Here is a 21,396-nt window from a genome sequence, read left to right as displayed (position 1 = left end):
AGACCAACGTCCTGGGGCAAGGCACCGAATCACCACCAGTCATCATTATTGACGACTATGAGCTCGATGGGGTGCAGCAGTTCACATACCTTGGCTCCACTATCACTACGAACCTCTCCCTGGACACAGAGCTTGATAAGAGAATCGGGAAGGCAGCCACAACCCTTGCGCGCCTCACATCACGTGTGTGGACCAACCCCAAGTTGACAACGAAGACCAAGATGGCAGTGTATAATGCCTGTGTTATTAGCACACTGCTATACGGCAGCGAGACATGGACCACGTACACCAGGCAAGAAAGGCGTCTGTACACCTTCCACATGAGAAGCCTCCGCCGCATCCTGGCAATATCGTGGCAAGACAAGGTGCCCAACACTGAGGTCTTGTCTCGCGCAGGTCTGCCCAGCATATTCACACTGCTCAGACAGTGCAGACTCCTTTGGTTAGGCCAAGTCCACCGCATGCCAGACGGCCGCATCCCCAAAGACCTCCTGTACGGAGAGCTGGCCTGTGGAAAAAGACCCACCGGGCGGCCACAGCTGCGATACCGCGACGTCGTGAAGCGCGACATGAAGGCTGTAGACATCAACACAGAGTCCTGGGGGAGCCTGGCAGCCAGCCGGTCCAAGTGGAGAGAAGCACTGATCAAACACCTCAAATCAGGGGAGGAGAAGCTGACACAAGCCGCCGCAGAGAGGCGGGTCCGCAGAAAACAAAGCAACAGCCTCGACAGACCAGAGACAACACAAATGCAGCCTCTGCAACAGAGACTGTCACTCCCGCATCGGCCTCTACAGCCACAGACACCGGTGCTCCAGCCAAGCAGACAACTAGGATGCTACCCATGGTCAACCCTGACCGACGGAGGCCTATTACGTCACCATTTCGCTCTCGGCTCTCCCCGGTCGCCCTAGACCACACTTGGCTAGCTCGCACTAAACCCATTAGCCCAACCGGGAGCCAGTTCGCCGGCTACAAGTGAATGGATAATTTGGATAGCAATAGTCAATTAACTTGTTCCAAGATATTTTAAGATCACTTGGTTCTACATGAGTTAATAACCACTGAATATAACGAGTAATGACTCTACAAACGATTAAATGAAATGCAAACTGTGAAGGTAAATGTGAGGGATTCATGAGACGTGGGCTGTGTAGGTATATGTGGTGGATTAATGAGATGTAGACTGTGTAGGTATATGTACGACTCATGTAGGGGATTAATATGATGAAAGCTGTGTAGGTATGGTGAGGAGTTAATGAGATGTAAGCTATGTAGGTATATGTAAGGGATAAATTACAGGTAGGCTGTGTAGGTATATGTGGGGAATTAATACGATGAAAGCTGTGTAGGTATACGTGGGGAATTAATGAGATGTGTGCTGTGTAGGTATATGTGGGGATTATTGAAATGTAGGCTGTGTAGGTATATGTAGGGGATTAATGAGATGTAGGCTGTGTAGGTATATTTCAAGGATTAATGAGATTATGCTGTGTAGGTAAATATGAGGCATTAATGAGATGTAGGCTGGTAGGTAAATGTCAAGGATTAATGAGCTGTAGGCTATGTTGGTATACACCGAATGTAAATATGGCGGACCGCTCGGTTGGCGCCCGGGACGAGTCGCATGTAAGCGAGGCTAGTCAGTCATTGATGTTGTGTTTTTGACAATGCTTCCCTAGAAAAGTCTTGCTTCGTCGTCGATCTGGTCTGTTTTTGTTTCGCCCTCCTTATAACTTGTTGTGTTCCTAAATGCCACCAGAAGGAATTGAAATCTTCCACAGCAGAGAAAGTGTTTCGTTTTTTCGTTTCCGCGGTCGCCTCTCAGAGAAAACAGACGAAGGTAAGAAGTTCACGATCGTCGAAGGAACTGCTAAAGTTTGTTCGTTCAGGCTGGAAGATCTTAAGAAGTGTGTAAGCGACCGCATTTAGCTACAAGTCGTTCTCATTTGGCTGAAAGCATTCACTGGATACAAACGATGGGGGCAGTTGAGGTTCATTCGCTTGGTTATTACACCGTAGTATTTGTTTCGTGCGATTCCGTGCGAGTGGTCGACGCGAAGTTGACTTCTTCCTTTGAGACAAAGGATGTTTTTCAAGAGGAGCTTTTCTTTACTTTGGGGAAGGTACTGGCCATGTAAATTGTGTTGGAACACCACCAGACACCACATAAGCTCGTCATTTAAACGATTTTTCTAAGATCTTCTAATGTGAAATGTAGCGAACAAACTTTAGTTCCTGCGGCGATCGTGAACTCCTTTCCTTCGTCTCAACGAATTGCATTGATCCACTATTCTCCCTAAGCTTAAGAGGCGAACGGTGGAAAATTTATATCCCTTCTCGTGACGTTCAGAAACACAGCAGCTCGTAGCCACAGCTAAATAAAACAGACTAGATAGACGACGAAGCAAGACTTTTCTGGAGAAGCATTGCCGAAGCAAAACATCAAAGCCTGACTAGCCTCGCTTGCATGCGACTCGTCCCGGGCGCCGACCGAGTGGTCCGCCATATTTCCATTCGGTGTATATGTGGGGGATTAATGAGATGTAAACTGAAATGGTATATGTAGGTGATTAATGAGATGTAAGCTGCGTAGATATTTCTGGGGGATAAATGAGATGTAGGCTGTGTACGTATATGTGGGGGATTAATGAGATGTAGGCTGTGTACGTATATAATGAGATGTATAATGAGATGATGAGATGTATTGTTGTGTAGGTATATGTAGAAGATAAATGAGATGTATGCTGTGTACGTATATGAAGGGCACTAATGAGCTGTAGGCTGTGTACGTATATGTGGGAGATTAATGAGATGAAGACTGTGTACGTATATGTGGGGAATTAATGAGATGTTAGCTGTGAAGGTATATGGGGGGAATTAATACGATGAAAGCTGTGTAGGTATATGTAGGAGATAAATGAGATGTAGGCTGTATAGGTATATGTGAGGGATTTAATGAGATGTGGGCTATGTAGGTATATGTAGGGGAATAATGAAATGTAGGCTGCGTAGCTATATGTAGTGGACTAATGAGCTGTAGACTGAGTAGGTATATGTGGGGGATTAATGAGATGTAGGCTGTGTAGGTATATGTGGAGGATTAATGAGATGTAAGCTGTGTAGGTATATGTGGGGAATTAATGAGATGTAGGCTGTGTAGGTATATGTTGGGGATTAATGAGATGTAGGTATATGTGGGGGATAAATACGATGTAAGCTGTGCAGGTATATGTGGGGTATCTAATGAGATGTAGGCTATGTAGGTATACGTAGGGGATTAATGAGATGTAGGATGTGTAGGTACATGTAGGAGATTAATGAGAAGTGGGCTGTGTAGGTATATGTAGGAGATTAATGAAATGCAGGCTGTGAGGGGATATTGGGGATATTTAGGGGGGTGGTTGAGGAGAACACTTAATTATATATCCGGGAGGTATTGTTTTAAGAGAGATTAAGAGAGATGTGTGAAGTGCGGCGGTATATTGGCCGCCCAACCATCCGGGTGGTGTAGCAATTGTAAAGCGAAAGAACAAAAGGCTTGGCTGTGAGCCAGTGAGAAAGCACTGACGTCATATCCAAACTGGACAAACAAGTTTCTGACACCGGCTGGATTTGATTATTCAAAATGGCGGACATACCGTAGGTTAACTAAAGGTTATAATATGCTAATTTGCCAAACATTCTTTGTATGCACGCTTATGTTCTGTAACGGCTTTGTAATTTGTGCTATACATACAGTATATTAAAATACGCGTTCACCTTGTGTATCTTGAGTTACAGTACTCAGATTAAGACTTGATTGATGACGTTCGTTTAAGGTTCTTTCTGCCATCTAATATTACACGTTGTAGCGAAAGGGTAGTTCAAATTCGTCGACAACGTCTACCGTCTACGAATGCATACGAGCGAAAACAACTTCCGGTGTCTCGCCGCCTAAAGCATCACAATTTTCAATGTTATTCCACCAGATATCATTGCCTCAGCAACATTTAGATTTGAGGTCAATTAAGTAGCGAGATCCCCGAGAACTGGAAGCTATGGAACGAGAAATACTGTGATAATTACTTGGTTTGGAGGGGGGAAGCCCCGAGTTTCAACCCGCCATGTTCCTGAGGACATTATTGAAGACGATGCCCTTTAAATGTTCAAAGCCTACACTAAAGAAGAAGATGCAAACGATTGCCGTGTAGTAAGGGGAAAGATGAAAAGGTATTGCATCGGCGAAGTCAGGCGTAAACGAGATTTTTTCAGGAGGAGGGAAAAACTTCCCACCGAGACGCTAGACATCTTAATGGCTGAATTGAAAGGAACCTTGGCAAAGAGCTGCAATTTGTGTGTTTTTTTTACGGTTTTACACGATACTCTCATCTGCGTTCGACTGGTCGTGGGATAAAACATGAGCAAAGCACAATGCAGCCACTTAGGATGACAGACCCCACGTTAAACAAATGTATCGGCTGTGTAAAATTGAATTTGTCCAGGATGCCTATGGCTCTAAAACCTCGCTCAGGCTAAATATGAAATGACAGCGTTCAATTTCACATGGAAATACGAAAAATTAGCCGTTCGACTCATCGTTCGCGTTCGCTGTCATTTTACGTTGTTGTTGTTTCGCCGAGGACGGCTATGAAATGTACAAAGGTTTACTGAACACACTTGTACAGCCTTTGTTTTGCTCATTAAACCTTTTGTTTGGTGGTGCTCATTGCCGTCGTGGTTTGCTCCAGACTCCGTCCACACTACGCCGGAGGAATTTAAAAACGCATACAGCTTTATGTCTAAGGTTAGGCCGACGGTTTAGAGTAATTTCGCCACGAAAACGAAGCTTTTCGAAAACGCTCTTCAAACCGGAGGAATTGGAAAACGCCGGCTTCGAGTTTTCGTGTGGACGGAAAACATTTAAAAACGGACCTTTTCGAACACGACAGGATCAGGAGAACCACGTGATTTCCCTGGCCGAGATTTCCTCAAACAAAAATATAAAACGACCGGTGATTGTTGCGTTTTTAAATTCCTCCGGTGTAGTGTGGACGACCGGGCCTAAGCTTCGTAGGCTCCTTATGAAGTCAATAATCAGACGGCGTTCTTCAATGAGTCCATAAACAAGCACCGTAAACAAAATAACTATTTAGGAGTGGAACTCTTTAAGGACCTCGATCAAGTTTAACAGTCGTTGTATGTTACTAGCATTATCACGAAGGCTGACCCGGTGGCTAAATAAAGTTTTACTTACTTTTACTGTCGGATTTATCAGAAGGAGCCTGGAACACATTTAAGAAAATCTCGTTTTATTCATCAGTAAGAGACCATCAGGGTGGGATTCACCTTCCCAAAAGGAAATTCATGACATCCAGATCTTGGGTATACAATTTACTATCGAATACCAGGGTATGTCATTCGCATACCTAAAAGGAAATTCGTTACATGCAGATCTAAGGTGTACAACGACAAACCGCTCGTTTTGTTCAACGGCATATTTATTATCAAATACCAGGGTATGTGATCAGTCTCTTGAATGAGCTAATGATGCTAACGTATCTCATTAAATCGGTTCTGCACCCATTTCTCATTAAATCAGTTGTTATCAGTTCATGTGGAACCAAGTGGGCTATTCCCCTGATACATACTACTTCCGCGACCGTCGCTACATGTAGCATGCAATATTCGTTAGATTTAGAACAATTACGATTACAGAAAATGGATATCGGAGGATGTGCTCTAGTGACGGTTAACTTATTTCTTCTGTAATCTTTCGAGATCAGGTGCTTTTCCCTTGTCTACTCTCAGAGGGTTCACACGTGTTTTAACGCGCTTCGCTATTTTGTATTTTAGTCGATTTTCAATTCGTTAAAAATGTCTCTTGCAAACGAGAATTCATCATCAATTGCATCTTTCGCTAGTCGACTCAACCACTTGGACACGAAGGATCAATTCAAGTGGTATGGGGATTGTAGAGATTTGATTTGTCTGGTCAAGCAAAACATTACTCGAGTTTACGGAAGATGGCGAAATCTCAGAAGATCTAGACCATAAAATGCTTTTATTCAAGGTGCGTGATATCATAGTGAAGTGGTATTCTTCAACTCATACCGTCCAAACTCAAGGGTCTGGTTACGCTTTCTTGCGAGAAAAACTAGGCAACCTCTTTGCATCGAAGGAAAACCTGCTTGCTCTTCAACCGAACTGTGACACTCAACAATGTCCGCTCGCGGCCTTAAACTAGTCAATTGCGGTGGATTGCTCATTCAACTCCTCGCAGAACCTGCAGTCTGTAACCCAGACTTTGTCAAGACCTTCCACATGCGAGGGTTGTTCAATGGTTAAGAGCAATCTACAGAAAGTTGACTAACAACTTAATGAACTTCAGCATCTTGTTCACTCAAAGGTAAATATACAAATAACCAACAGTTTGTCACCTAGTCAAGAACGCCTACTTCAAGCAAATATTTCTCTTCAAAATGACGTCAAGAAATTAAAAGAGCAGCTCGAATATGAACGTTTATCGAATGCAAGAGCATCTACCACAGTTAAAACCCCTAGAACGGGACAGGACTGCCTTGTTGCAGGCATAAAACTATTAAATGATAACCAAACTCGGCCAACACCTACAAACACCGCGTCACCTCAGGTCGATAAATCGTCACCTCTTCATCGTGATGATAACACGGGTTGGTTAACTGTTGGCGAGCGGCGGGTAGAAGCTAAATCAACTTTTATTTTGCGCGATTCGACGATTAAATATGTCGACACCAGAAGAATGAAATCTAAAGGGAAAAATGTGTTTCGCAAATGCTTCCCTGGTAGTTCCACGGAAGACATGAAGCATTATATGGTTCCAAGTTTGGCGAAATATCCAGATCAAGTGGTAATCCACATCGGAACAAACGACCTTAATCATGATCCTCGCTCAGTAGCAAACAACATCATCGAACTAGCAAATGAAGCTGAAGGCCCAGCTAAAAGACGCAAGCTTTTCGTTTCCAACATCATTTGTCGTCGTGATCAGTCCACACTCAACAACAAAGTGAGACAAGTAAACAACTTGTCGAGCTCGTCGTGTCATCAATATTCTTGGTCTTTCATCGATAATTCAAACATTTTAGAAAACCATCTTAATAACGATGGTATTCACTTAAACAGGAAGGGTACAGCTCTGTTAGCTAAAAAGATTTTCTTTGCAATCCGTAATATCTCTAATTAGGATATTTTGGGGACTGAGTCTGCATGCCCAAATGAGTTTTCTTCCAAATCCAATACAATGACATCAGGTTACTCTCTTCCCATTAAAAGAGGATTTAAATTTACTTCTCACAACATTGTGAGTCTTCCTAAGCATCTTGAAGAGCTTCAATCAAATTTAAGTAACCAATTAGTTGATTTCCTCGCTCTAAGGGCTAAAACCTCAAAGGATGAATTATTTTCTATTGATGGGCATGATTTATTAAGAAAGGATAGAAACCGTCAGGGCGGTGGTGTTGCCATTTACATTATAAGTCCGCGATTAATTGTCTTATTCGTCAAGATTTAGATTTAGAAGGTATTGAGGGTATCTGTATTGAAATTCGCAGACCACGTAGCAAGCCGTTTGTTATGTTAGCAAGCTGCAGGCCTCCTAATTCTGACTCTTCCTTCTTTGTTAAAATTGATGAGACTATAGGTAAAATAGACTTTTAGGACAAAAGAAATAATCCTTGTTGACTAACTAAATTGCAACTACCTTTCAAGTAATCAAAATGATGATAACTGCATTACTCTTAGGTCCATTACCGAGACATATCAATTGTCTCAACTTATCAAAACACCGACACGGGTATCTAATTCAAGAGCATCACTAATCGATGTTGTATTTACCTAACCGGCCCCAGCAAAATTGCCTGCTCTGGGGTTCTCCACCCTAGTTTCAGAGACCATTATCCTATTTATGCACTACAAAAAATATCAATTACAGCCGGCAAATCTCATAAATACATTTCATACAGGGATTAATGGAAATTTGGTACTCTCAAATTCCGTAATGATTTAGCCAAGCTCCCTTGGGAAGCTCTGAAACATTACGGTGATCCTGAAAATTTATGGAATACGTGGAAAAATATGTTTCTTTTCGTAGCTGACCAACACATTCCCCGAAAAACAAAGAGAGTTCGCCAGAAGGCTTCTCCTTGGCTCACTCGTAACATCACGGCACTAATACGTCAAGAGAGACAGAGTTAAATGAAACGCTCAAGACGTAATGATTCCAACGCTAAATTCTCTAAAAACTCAAGTAATCCCAAAGAAATTTGGAAAACAATTAATTCAATTACAGGTAGATCATAGAAGGACTCTATTATCAACGAAATTAATGTCGGTGAAACACATTGTATCAACAATCAAGACGAAATTGCTGATTTGCTAAATTAACACTTCACGAATATCGGGCCTCATCTAGCCTCAAACTTCCAAACACTACCGAGGCTTTTAATCTTTCCATAACCCCAGTTTCATCCGTTTTTCAATTAACCTGTATTAATCCCAGTGTTGTGTTGAATCTCCTCAAAAACTTTGTCACTAATAAATCTGCCGGTCTCGATCGCATCCCAAACAAATTACTCAAGGTCGCAGCGGGATATCAGATTGCCGAGCCCTCTTAATTCTATCGCAAGTGGTTATATTCCTAGTGATTGGAAAATTGCGAAGGTTTTTCCACTCCACAAGGGCAACAATAAAACAAATCTCAACAATTATCGTCCAATTTCCAATCTATCATCTATTTCTAAAACTATGCAAAGGCTTGTTTACAACCAACTCTGTTTATACCTTTCGCATAACAAATTGATCAATTAATATTAATCAGGCTTTCGATCGTTACATTCGACTGCCACAACTTTGCTTGACGCTACCAATCAATGGTACTTCAACATCGATAATGGCCTTGTCATATCCGTTGTTTTTCTCGACTTAGCTAAAGCTTTTGACACCATTGATCATAATATTAATTATTCCAAGAATTTTCCTCAGAAAAAAATAGTGGTAACCTGTACGGGAGACCGGGAGATTCGGTCTGTATACATGAGGCTCCTGGATAATCTGGGAAAGTTTTCACCGTCTGCAAGTGAACAGGCTTCCGACGAGCGCAAAAAAGATAAAATAGGACGAGCGAAGCGTGCCTGGCGGGGAGAGATTTTTCCCTCTCTAGACCACCGTCTCGGCTATCTCTGCCCGCCGGCTTTTTCTTCTCCTATAACACAATTGGGAGCCTGTTCACAGGCTAAGTTGGCTGAGATATTCGTATACGAATTGAGAAGACGTCTACGCTACCTTTGCCATGCTCTAATATACAGGCAATATTTGTGTCAAAGCTTTTCACCTGCAGATCCTTTTCTGTGCAGCGAAGTTTTTATATCTGTAAAGAATATAACGGGGCTTTTGAATTCAGTTACGTCTTTATGACAACCTTCATTAAGTGGCACAAACGTTTTCCTTGTGTAGTCTCTCGTTGCTTACACGACTGTTTTCTCGAGCGGTATAAAATAACACCAAACTCTAACGTGTGTTATCGTTTCAGCCCTTTTGGACGAAATTCGTTCAGACCTTTCATACGATAGTCGGATTCGGATATGGTGTGTCATATTCTCTTGGTCTGATGCGCTGCCAAAAATGATCGGTAAACAAAATGGACAAAAGTAACGCTGAAGTTCATAGTCTATGTGCAAAGTTTAAGTATTTTCAATTGGCTTATTCCTATAATTTGTGTCAAAATTGTTTGGACCTACAGTACCATGAGATCCACGAAGATCAAAAACATCAGAGGTCAAGAAATGGAAAAAAAGACCAGAAAATGGTGGCACGTCTGCCACGATTTGATGATCTTTTTTAACACTCTATTTACTATTTACTTTGAATGAATGCTATCTAGTTCAGAGAACGTTCAAGGTAATCTAATTGGTAAATCACGCATCACGTGCTTGTAAAATAGCAAATCACGCATCACGTTATGATGTCCTGTCCCGCGACTAATTTGGTCTCGATCACTCATCACGCTGCTAATTTTGGGGCGATCACGTGTCAAACAAAAAACCCTTTGCCACCCTCCTTGAACTGGAAGAAACCCCAATAGAAGGTCAGCAACTATAGCAAAAAGATAAGAAAAGGCGAAAAAAAAATCAAAAAACCGAAAAGCCTAAAGAAGTAGATCACTTTCGTCGTAGATCACATACGTCGGCCTTTGTGTCAAGATTTGGGGTTAAAAGCGCCATTGCATACATAAAAAAAATTAATATTTTTTTTAAAGAAAAAAAACTGACATTTCAGATGACGTACGTTTTACCAAGATCTGAGTTACCATGGTAATGTTAGGACGTCATACCAATGATTTTTAACATGGTTTTTCTAAACGATGGCAAAATTTAAAATAAAATTATGACAGCGTTTTCCAGAAAATTGCGGGTGAAGTTTCAAAACTTCACAACAAGCTAGTCAAATGAAATATATATATAATGGCGCTTTTACGCCCAGTTCTCGGCACAAAGGCCGACGTGTCAAAACTAAGAATTCATTTTTGCTTTTTAGGTCGCCGTTCTATGTTAAATTGAAATTATACTTAAAGAAAACCTTTTGCGCAATTTTTTGAACAAGCAAAACACCGGATTTAATGTGTGAACGTTCCATTGTACTGGTCAATATCGCAAGGACCGGAAGGTTCTGGAAACCAATTAAAAACTAATGGTAATGAGATAAGAGGACGGTCTTTCTTCGATCCCGTTTCCCTTCCGAATGGAGTAATCAAATGATCAATTACTCTCGCAGTCGTAGCACCTGGACCAGATAACAGAACCTTTTGTAAAGATCAATTCATGTCTTCTGGTGGGGCAAGCTAAAACGTAATGCAGCGTCATTTGCATTTTATTTCCATTTTATTTGAACAGAATATTCCGGCTAAATGGGAAACATGTCCCTGTTTTAAGTTCATCAAACGCGAGTTGTGTCCATCAAATTTAAAAAAACATTTCACAGTTCCGTCACTGTTTCTTTTTATACAGACATACCAGAAAACTGCATCATGGCTGTTTACGTGCAATGTGGGGGAGGCCAACTGATAAACAAACAACCTGATTGGTGCTTAGTATGATAATTGATCTTATTTCCTGGACATGACTGCAGTCGTCTTCAATTGTAAATGCTATAAATCCACTGGAATAGGGCTCCAGTATCTAGCATGTATAATCGATTTGGATAAGCCTTTCAGCACTGAGTGTCAGGGTGGAAGAATGCCTAACTCGACAAATGTGAATTTTTCTACCATGATAGAGGAAAGTTATCCTTCGACACCAGCGCCCGCACCAGTGTCAAGAAGTCTCGCCATTGCAGTCCTCGTGATTTTGTCGATCTTGATTTTGGCGGGAGCTTCTGGAAACGTCTTGGTCTGTAATCTTCTTCGAAGATGCCGTGACCTTCGCAAAGTGCCTCACTATCTGCTCGACAACCTTTCTTCGACTGGGCTCCTGACATCCTTCTTTGCTATTCCGTCCCTGTTAATAGCAACCGTTCTCAATTACCTTCAGACTGGCCACTTTCCAGTCGCTCAGACACTGTGTAAACTTGGCTTTCCTCTTTCTGTCGGCTGCGTAGCGCTAAATGCGTTGACTATAACTCTTATGACAATAGATCGCCACGATTGTGTTGTTCGCCCATTCCGTCGTCGGTTATCAACGCGAAATGTTAAGAAAATTCTGCCACTTACTTGGCTTGTGGCCTGCATAATTACTGCTGTACTACTCGTACTGTTAAGAAAAGATACCTCTGTTTGCTATACATGGTTTCCTCATAAGCAGTCCAAGTCTTTTCAAACGGAACAAGGTAATGTTATACAAATTTACCTAGCGACAATTGCACAGCTAGATACGCTAGCGATAGTGCTAGTGATAATTACTTTCTTTCGTGTCGTAAAAACGTTACGCTCGCTAGCTATTCCACAATCGACAAATTCAACCATCCAACAACGCCAGGAAAAACAACTTACACGGCTGACGTATGGAATCAGTGGAACTTATATTTTATTCAGGTTACCATTGATCGTTTGCCACATTGTGATAAGGGCGGTAGAGTTTCAAGGGAAGGCCCTGAATACCGTGTTTCTGCTGATAAATGCAATGGTGTATTCCACTTTCGTTTTAAATCCAGTTCTTTATTTCAAAATGCTCAGGGCTAGGCAGCCAAACCATGTTGGCCCAGTCGTAACATAAGCTCTCCAGGCCCAACTGAAATACCCACGAAATACCCAGAGAACAAGATCAAATCGTGAGGTAGTACATCGTGAACGTCCTCATGTTTGAAATCAACGATGTACAATACAGTACCGATTTGTATTTCGAGCGTACATTTGGTTAACCTTTTGTATCTCGGTTTACTCAGATTTTTTTTCGATTTCATTTCCAAGACATAATCCGAAATGTATATCATTTTTGCCATCAGTTGGATTTTAATAAATAGAGCGTGTAAATAAGCGAAAAATTAAAAGTAGATATAGTGTTTAATTTCTCAGCGAGCTCCTGTGTGGCTTCTTTATCCTCTCCTCTTCACTCCTCTTTGTTTATATCTTTTTCTCTTCACCCCATCTCCCTTAATACAACTCTGTTTGATGCCTCATCCAGTGTTTACTTGCAATCCCCTTTCTCTATCTCTCCTTCGTCCTGGCCTCCACTCCTTCTAAGCAAAAGCAACTAAAACTATAGACCAAAAACAACAACGACTTTATTTACTTGATATGTTTCGATACAATAATGGTAATTCTTTGGCAGAGTCCAGCTCTTTCAATATATAATCCTTTTCTCCTTTCCCTTAACCTCTTTCGCGGGATCCTCTGCGTCAGGCGGTATCAGAAAAGGGTGTGCCCTGATAATGAAAGTAAATTGCCTCAATTTAAAACTGGCGGACCCAAAATCAATGTTTTGTAAATACATTACCGAGCCAGCTTGTTCACTGGGGAGAAACGTCGGGTTTTTTATGGGAGGTATATGAACTTAACTGCAGGCGAGTTCCACGAACTTGAAACGACAAGAACGCCACAAAAATATTCCTCGATACTGACTGAACACTGAACTAGTTTGATAATGTATAGCTATTAATTAAATTATGTAATGGCGCTTCCAAGCTTTATTCTCGGTAAAACCTCTGATGCGACAAAGCTATGAATTTACTTTAGCTTTTCAGGTCGGTGTCCTGAAATTGGCCGCCGACCGTGATGGAAAAACATTTCTTCTGAACGGCAAGCTTTTAATTTTGTGAAATCCTCTGAACAAGCAAAACACCGAATTTTATTCCTGAGCGTTCCATTGTGCTGGTCTACATCGCAAGGTCGGAACCGCTTAGGGAAACAATTTAAAAACTAATGGTAAAGAGATAAGAAAACGGTTTTTCTTAAATCCCGTTTTCCTTGCAAAAAAAAATTACTGATTCAAATGATCGATTACTATTGCAGCACCTGGGCCTTTCGGTTAACCGAACATTTTGAAAGGATCAATTCATTTTGAAAATGTTCCGGTGGGGCAAGCTAAAGCATAATGCAGTGTCATTTGCATTTAATCTGCACCAAATATTTGAGGTAAATTGACAACGTACTTTGTTTGTGAGTTGTCTTCATCAAGCTTTAAGGACGGTGCTTACTTTTGTTAGTGCGCACACGTTCTGCGCATCACGCAAGGCATGGTTTAAGCGCCACGCGCGCGCCGGGTTGACATGACGCAATTAACTACGCTACCAAGTACACTCCTAAATTGAAAGCAAAATTTTCCTGCTGTGACCAAATCAAGTTTAATGAACCTGTACTTAAACCAGGAACACCAGAACAGCAGCATATCGCTAACCACTAGCTGTTAACGTCTTCCAGCTGAAAAACTAGGTGTATCTGTCGAAAATTATACTGAAATCCAACTGTAAGCATGTACCTGCAGATAGCGTAGTGCGCGCGCAAAACAAGTGCGAGATACGCAAATGTTTTACTTACTGGGGAGGTGACAGGAAAAAATGTAACAGGCACCGTAAAAAGCTTAAAAAAGGATCAATAACTTTAAAAAACGCGTGGTTACCCCTATATTTTATGTTATGAAATGGAAGTGGCAAGTCTATTCAGCAGGAGATTAGTTTCTTGTTGTGAGCGAAAGATATTTAGACTGTATTTTAGCTGAAACAGAGGAAGGCTGTCAGAGACGCTAAAAGTGCTGTTGCAACGATTTTGTTATTAAAAACATACCAGAAATGGTTTTTATATTACCATTTACCATGTAGTTTTCAGATCTTTACAAATGTGTTTGCTTTTCTGTATGTAAAGGCGAACTCTAAAGAAAGCTGTGAAGAAATATCCCCTCCTTCTATTTTCAGAAAAATGCTGATGTCAGCATTTTTGTTGAGATTCAAGGCTAATTATCTCGAAAAAAATGCGTGGCTACCCTCTTTTATCTTTATGGATTCCGATAGCCCTTGCAAAGATCTACTTTTTCCGCAAGGTCCTAACCTGGCGCAAAAACCTTTGTATTTAGTAGGCACCGTCCTTAAAACATATATCAGTTTCGTTACTGTCTCTCTTTAAACAGGAATACGAGACAACAAAATCATGGCTATTTACGTGCACGGCGGAGGAATCCAATAAACCAACAACCTGATTGTTGTATACCATGATAAATAACTTCACTTCTTGCCCATTAAGGAAGTCATCCTCAATTGTTTGGGATATATTCAATACTCTTAAAATGACTGTTTAACACATGAGTAATGATTTCAATAAAGCTGCATGGCTATTTTTTTCATAAAGCGAACGCAACAAAATAAAATATGGTGTTTAGACCGCGCACCCAAATGAAGGAAAATTTTGCTTTTGGTCTTTTATACATGGAGATAAATTTACTACACCAGCTATAATCCTGCCTTAAACGTCACCTTGCACTTGAATTAAATTTTAGACTAAATTTTAGATTAAATTAAATTTTAGAACCACTTTAGATTGCATTGTTATCTCAAATTGTTTGTAGTATAAATGTTGCTCTCTTTCAGACCTCCATATCTCAACGCCTTCCCATAGATATCTTGAGGGCCAGGGATGAAGCTAAATATTTTAAATTTGAATTGTTTCGTGCGGCTGAAAATATGGGCAAAATATAGCCTTTTAGTTCGACCAATTTAAAATCAAATTTATGGCCATTCCATGAACATCCACTAAAACACAAAAGCTATTTCTCTGTCTTGACCTAACTTAAAATCAATAAGAAATATCTAGCATCGATTGTTTTAAAGTGTAAGGAATGGGATCAGTGTTTTTTGGGTGGCTAAATGTCCTGAGTGTTTTCAAATAAAATCAATCTGCAATCTGTAGTCTGTACAACAGTTGTTCAGCTCAATGTAGCTCAATGTTTGTGCTAAACTGGCGTTTGTTTCCAACCAGGGATCACCCGAGCATTTTCTGCGAAGACTGCGATTTTGCTCTTTAAGACAACGATTTAAGTCTAGAACTGTTGGATTGACCTGGAATAAAGGCTTCTCAAACTCGTAATTGTCTCGTAAGCCGTCAGCCACTTTTAACCATCTAGCTGTTTAATCGTAAAGTTCTACATGTATGTAAACAGTACTCCAGCACACGTCGAAAAAATATTGAAGTCCCCAAACATTTATGGCCTTTTTGAGAACTTTATTGATTGCTCTCACTACCCATGTTAGAATAATGTGTATTGGTTTTGCCTATTGCAGATATTTGCCATCAATTAAAGGCTATTCACGACACTACAAAACATACCACTCACTTACGATGAAGCCACGGACAGATATCAAATTGCCCAGTTGAAATGAATATCTGTGCTTTTAGACTGATAGTTGTACAACATGATCCAGTGGATTTCATTTTCACATGGCCTTTCTTGTTGTAGAAGTACTAAACTAAAGTTGGCTAATTGAATATGCATAGATTAGTGTCAAATGGCCACTTTTGCAGGGGGTCCCCCTAACTTGATAAGAATAAAATATTCACTCACTAAACCTAAGATTTGCGCCAAGTTTGAGCAAAATCGGTGACTTGAGCTGTATCACCCCCTGCCTGGTTTTCTCATGGACACACTCTTAACAGTCTTAATAAATTATAATTTAGAAGTTGATCTTTAAACTTAAATGAGAGAGACTATGTGATTAGAAGGTCCGAGTCAGTCAGTCGATAATATTAAATAAAAACTAAACCAGAAAGGGCCGATGGAATATGACACAAGCTTTAAAATGAAGTCACAATATTAATAGTGCTTTAAAAGTAAATAGTGCTTTCGAGTCATTCCCGATGCTTTCAAATGATAGCGGACTCCACCGACGCCAATAATCTGGAACAAAACACACGCGAAGAAAGACTTGCGCAGGAAAAAAACGTGAGCGGACAAAACCGGGGAATGCTGATACATCAAGTAATCCCGCAATGATGAACGAATTACACAACATGAACCTTCCTCTGCTTCTCCCCCTGAACCAAGTTCAGATCTACGAACTGAACTTAAAGATACCAAAGTGCCTACGAATGGATGTTGAACGCGGCGAGCAGACGTAAATGTCTTGTTAATCAACCTCCCCTTGCTTCTCTTAGAATAAGGACAGCAACAACTTTGTGTGGCTGAAAATGGGGAAGTTAATATCTTAGCCCCATGAACCCCTGGAGTGTCAAGAAAACAAAACCTACAGCCCAAGGAGATGTAGACAGTGGATGGAGAGAAGGGAGTAGGACTTCACTCAGGGCCACTGTAAACATTCCATGGTAGAGAGGAGGGAGTGGGCCTCCTCTCTGACTGGAGGGAGTGGGCCTCCACTAACCTAACTCCAGGGGGTAAAATTGGAGGGAGTTGGCGTCCGAAAATCGAGTCTATGGGGGCAAGAGTGTGACGAGAGGAGCACTTCATCCCCATTCCTGTGTTTATTTGACCAACCTTAACAGAACGTGCAAAGAACGGTAACAATATAAAAAAGTATAAATTGTGAATTATGATCTCAAGTATGTATTACTGGACTGGCAGACTGTTATAATCGACATAAACAAACCTAAGCGAGGTACTTAGTTTCTATAGTTCGTTCAGATAAGTAACATACTTAAGTGTTTCTGAGAATCGTAAAGATCCTTCAATAGATTGACATGTCTAAACCACCTCAAATGTCGTATGTAATTGCTCTAAAAGTTATAAATGTTCGTTTTGGTAATTTTAATTCAAGTGTACACAAAGAAACCTCAAAAGAGGTACTTATTCTAAGAGTCCCATTGCTTATCTTAACAATTAACGCATCTATTAAATACAACTAAAAGTGGTGCTTGAACCCTCAAGATTTACATGTTATGCCAGGAGTTTTTATTAATCGTGTACATTACAACTTATGCTGTGTTTACATTTGAGCTTTTACCAAGGTAAACAGTTACTAAGGTCCAGTTGCTTAACCCTGGTACATTCGTCCAGTGTTTATACCGGCTCAAATAACTCAAGTTTACCTGTCAACATTCCCGTGCGCTGCATTATCAACGTCATGAAATCGAACTTGGACGAGGATCCCACCGCAGCGGAACAGGAGCAAATTGAGGTGCCACCATTTTGATAGGCGAGGACCTCATTCCATAATATCGCGGCGAAAATTCAGCTGCTTGATCATACCCATAGTATACACGGTTATACGCGCAGAAACGTGGATACGTTGTAACTGTAGCCTCCTCCCTGGTAGCAAAGTATATCGACAATAATTACAAAACAAAGGATCGAAGTTTGTCTTGTGAAAGTTGTAAATAATACTGAGAATGAAAAATACAATGCTTTCTTTTTCGTGACGGATTGTTCGCCGCAAGAAGATCGATCCAATCTTTCCACGTTATCTGCCATGATAGCCTAGTCAAAACTGGAAAAGAAACGCTTTCCTTTGTCGACAATCGCACAATCTGCTCACCGCGGGAAGTGAAATATTATGCCCCCACAAGCGGATATATCTGTCATCTTGGCCTTGGTTTCCAACTGTAACCATGCCTGATCACAGGGTACTTACAACTTTTACCTCGGTTAAATTTCTTTTGTCTTTTGCGGCATTTACCAAAGTATCAGTTGGCGTTTACACACGGAAAATGTTTACCTAGGTAAGTCAACTCTGGTACCTCGGTAAACCGTTCAAGTCTAAACACAGCATTAGGTGTCAAACTGATGTCGCCCTACAATTTAAGTTGTATTATAAAATATCCTAGATGATTGGAAAAGCCCTTAGGCAAACTATATTACTACGAAGACCTATTAGCGGGCAAGTGCTTTGGGTGGGTGGGGGGGAATAGAAAATATTCTGGACAAAATGTCGCACTGTAGTCTATCTCGTGTGAGAGCAAAAGACACTGGCCAAATTTAGCAAGCACGTATCAAGATGCTAAAGTTCACTCTGATTGGCTGGTTTTCAGGATTCTCACGTGAGGCCATCCAAGGTCGATGAACGGATGATTAGCAAAGCACATAGCTCAAAATAGAAACAAGAGTTGTTGATTAACCGAAATTTATTTCAAATGTTCAATAAATAGTGATTTTACCCAATGAAAGCCATCAAAATAAACTCTGAGCTTGCATCGAGATGCATATCCGGGCGTAAAGAAGCGTTTGATTAATCAATCTAAAACAGATCTTAAGAAATAAAAACTCAGATGATCGGGAATACTTGTCTAAGTATGTCGTTGGCAGTGGGAGCCACGTGCAGTGTTATCATGCTCGGCAATTAAAATTATTGTGAAGAAAGTAACGCACAATTACACAGCCGAGGGCAAAAAAAAAAAAAGCGCGAGGAGAAACTTAGTACATGGAGCTGAGATAGATTGTCAGCGCTTTAGGTCACCATGCACGGCTACCAATGGCTTGGCCAATGGCTCGTACACGCAACGAATCGTAAAAGTCCGTAAGTAACGACCTCCGAAAGAAGTAAGCCCACACCCCATCCCCTGAAAATAGAGGAACTAAGGTTCAAAAGCATAATTATTTTTCCAATCAATAACCTGAATAGCGTGCGATAAACTGCTGACGATTCAACTAGGGAAGGTATAGCTTAATCCGGGAGGCGTCATGAAGCGCCCTGGTAAAACAAACACCGCAAAATTTTCATCAAGTAACAATAAGGTACCAACAGGAGCTTTTCTTCAAATTGAAATTACTAAAATTGACAACTTTGCATCATTTTTAACAGGAACGCATAAAAACAACGTTTAATCATATTGAAATTAAAAACTCGACCAAAGCAATTGAATATTTATAAAGCAGACTAACGTAGCAGTACATCATGAAAAGTAAAAATAGTTTAAGGTATCTTACATCACGGTCTACATATAAAGTGCCCACCCATGTGCCAGAAGCCTGCGAATGCAGACGTATTTTCGGCTGTCACTTTGTTCTGTCCAAAATAACGTCTGCGAACCCGAGCCAGAAAACGATTTCTGTGACGCAATGACTTTTGTTTCTCCTTGGCCAATCAGAATAGAATAGAATGAAACTCGAGTGCTCCTCACAGCAAAAACCTCGCGCAGTAGTTCGGGGCTACTTGAGCTAAACTGTGATTGGCTTAAAATTCCTACGTCACAGAAATAGTTTCCTGCCTCGGGTTCGCAGACATTATTTTTCGGCGGAACCAAGTGACACCCGGAATTACTTCTGCGTTCGCAGGCTAATGTACCAGTGCATAAATTTGAACCGGAACGAAGAATTTCTAAACGATTTATAAGAACTCAGTGTTTTTACGAATTACACCCAGAGTCTTAGAGAAATACAGCCCTGTTCTCATAGCATTAAAAAAAAACACAGGAAGAGATACTTACAGTAGAATTCAATTCCGTCCCCTCATGGAGTAAGAGATTCTAGGCCATATCAACTTTCTTTTCTCTCGTAAGTTCTCGCGCGTTTAGAGATGCGCCACCCTAGCGTTTTAGGAACAGGGTCCCAACCAATGCTTACCTAACTTTTTAGAGATGCTGCTTTTAGCCCTCCCCCAAATCTACACACGTGTATTTCACTTGTAGAATGCTACCGATTTGGACAGTGCTTGGGTAAGAGATTCTCGTCCAAATCAACTTTCTATTCTCTCGTAAGTTCTCGCGCGTTTAGAGATGCGTCACGCTAGCGTTTTAGGTACGGGGATCTCAACCAATGCTTGCCTAACTTTTCAAAGATGCTCCTTTTTGCCCTCCTCCAAATCTACACACGTGTATTTCAATTGTGGAAAACTATCGCTTTGCACAGTGTTTGGGTTAAAGATTCTCGCCCATATCAACTTTTTCTGCTCTCGTAAGTTCTCGCGCGTTTAGAGATGCGCCACACTCGCGTTTTCGGTGCGGGGATCCCAACCACTGCTTACCAAACTTTTCAAACATGCTACTTTTAGCCCTCCTCCAAATCTACACTCGTGTGTTTCACTTGTGGAAGTTGGTCGGTTTGGACAATGCTTGGGTTAAAGATTCTAGCCAATTTATATCTTTTTTTTACTCGCGTGTTTTCGAGCTTTCAGCGATGCGGCACACTCGCGTTTTTTGTGTTAGGATTACAAACTATGTTTACGGGGCTATTTAAAAATGCTAGTTTTGGCCTTCCCCCAGATCTACACAAGTGTATTTCACTTGTGGAAGTCTATTGATTAGGACATTGCTTGGGTTAGATATTTTTCCCATGTAAATTTTCTTTTCTCCCGCGTGTTCTCGCACGTTAAACGAGGCGGCACACTCGCTTTTAGATGTGGGGATCCCAAACTTTGCTTAACTCGCTTTTTAAAGTTTCTAGCCTTAGCCCTTTTCCAAATCTCCAACGTCTATTTCACTTGTGGAAGTCTATCGATTTGAACAGTGCCTGGGCGGATATTTTTAACGATGTCGATTTTATTTTCCTTTGTCTTTTCTCGCGCGTTTAGCTATGCGGCACACTCGAACTTTTGGTGTCGGGATCTTAAGCTATGCTCACTGGGCTTTTTAAAGATGCTAGTTTTGGCCCTCTCTTAAATTTACACGTGGGTATCTTTTACTTGTGGGAGTCTTTCGATTTGGACAGTGCTTGAGTAAGAGATTTTCGCCCATATCAAATTTCTTTTCTCTCGAAAGTGTCTCGCGCGTTTAGAGATGCGCCACACTCGCGTTTTTGGTGTGGGGATCCCAAAGTATGCTTACGGGGTTCTTTAAAATGCTAGATTTGGCCCTCACCCAAATCTACACACGTGTATTTCACTTGTGGAAGTCTGTCGCTTTGGACAATGCCTTTGTTAAAGATTCTCGCCCATTTATATCTTTTTTTCACTTGCGTGTTTTCTCGAATCAGTTTAGAATCCCTGGGACTTGGAAATATCGCCCAGGTTTTTGGAAATCGACCCAAAGTTGGTCAAAGTTACGCTGCGCGTAGCCCGATCTCGACGACTTCGCGT

At 41.1% G+C, this 21,396-nt stretch overlaps 1 protein-coding gene across 1 annotated transcript; it reads left to right on the top strand.

Annotated features, from left to right (window-relative positions):
- Positions 1 to 10,779: 10,779 nt before the first annotated feature.
- On the top strand, positions 10,780 to 12,515 carry LOC149117308 (neuropeptide Y receptor type 2-like). Its single transcript, XM_089282953.1, has one exon. The coding sequence runs from the start codon at positions 11,133 to 11,135 to the stop codon at positions 12,222 to 12,224; it is 1,092 nt and encodes a 363-aa protein (XP_089139079.1). The 5' UTR covers positions 10,780 to 11,132; the 3' UTR covers positions 12,225 to 12,515.
- The last annotated feature ends 8,881 nt before the right edge of the window (positions 12,516 to 21,396 follow it).

Source organism: Orbicella faveolata, unplaced genomic scaffold (assembly GCF_042242905.1).
Source record: "Orbicella faveolata isolate gen_17 unplaced genomic scaffold, um_ofav_v1 contig_12, whole genome shotgun sequence".
NCBI lineage: Eukaryota > Metazoa > Cnidaria > Anthozoa > Scleractinia > Merulinidae > Orbicella > Orbicella faveolata.
The sequence above is the reverse complement of the archived record's forward strand: the minus strand, read 5'-3'. Positions and strand labels throughout refer to the sequence as shown.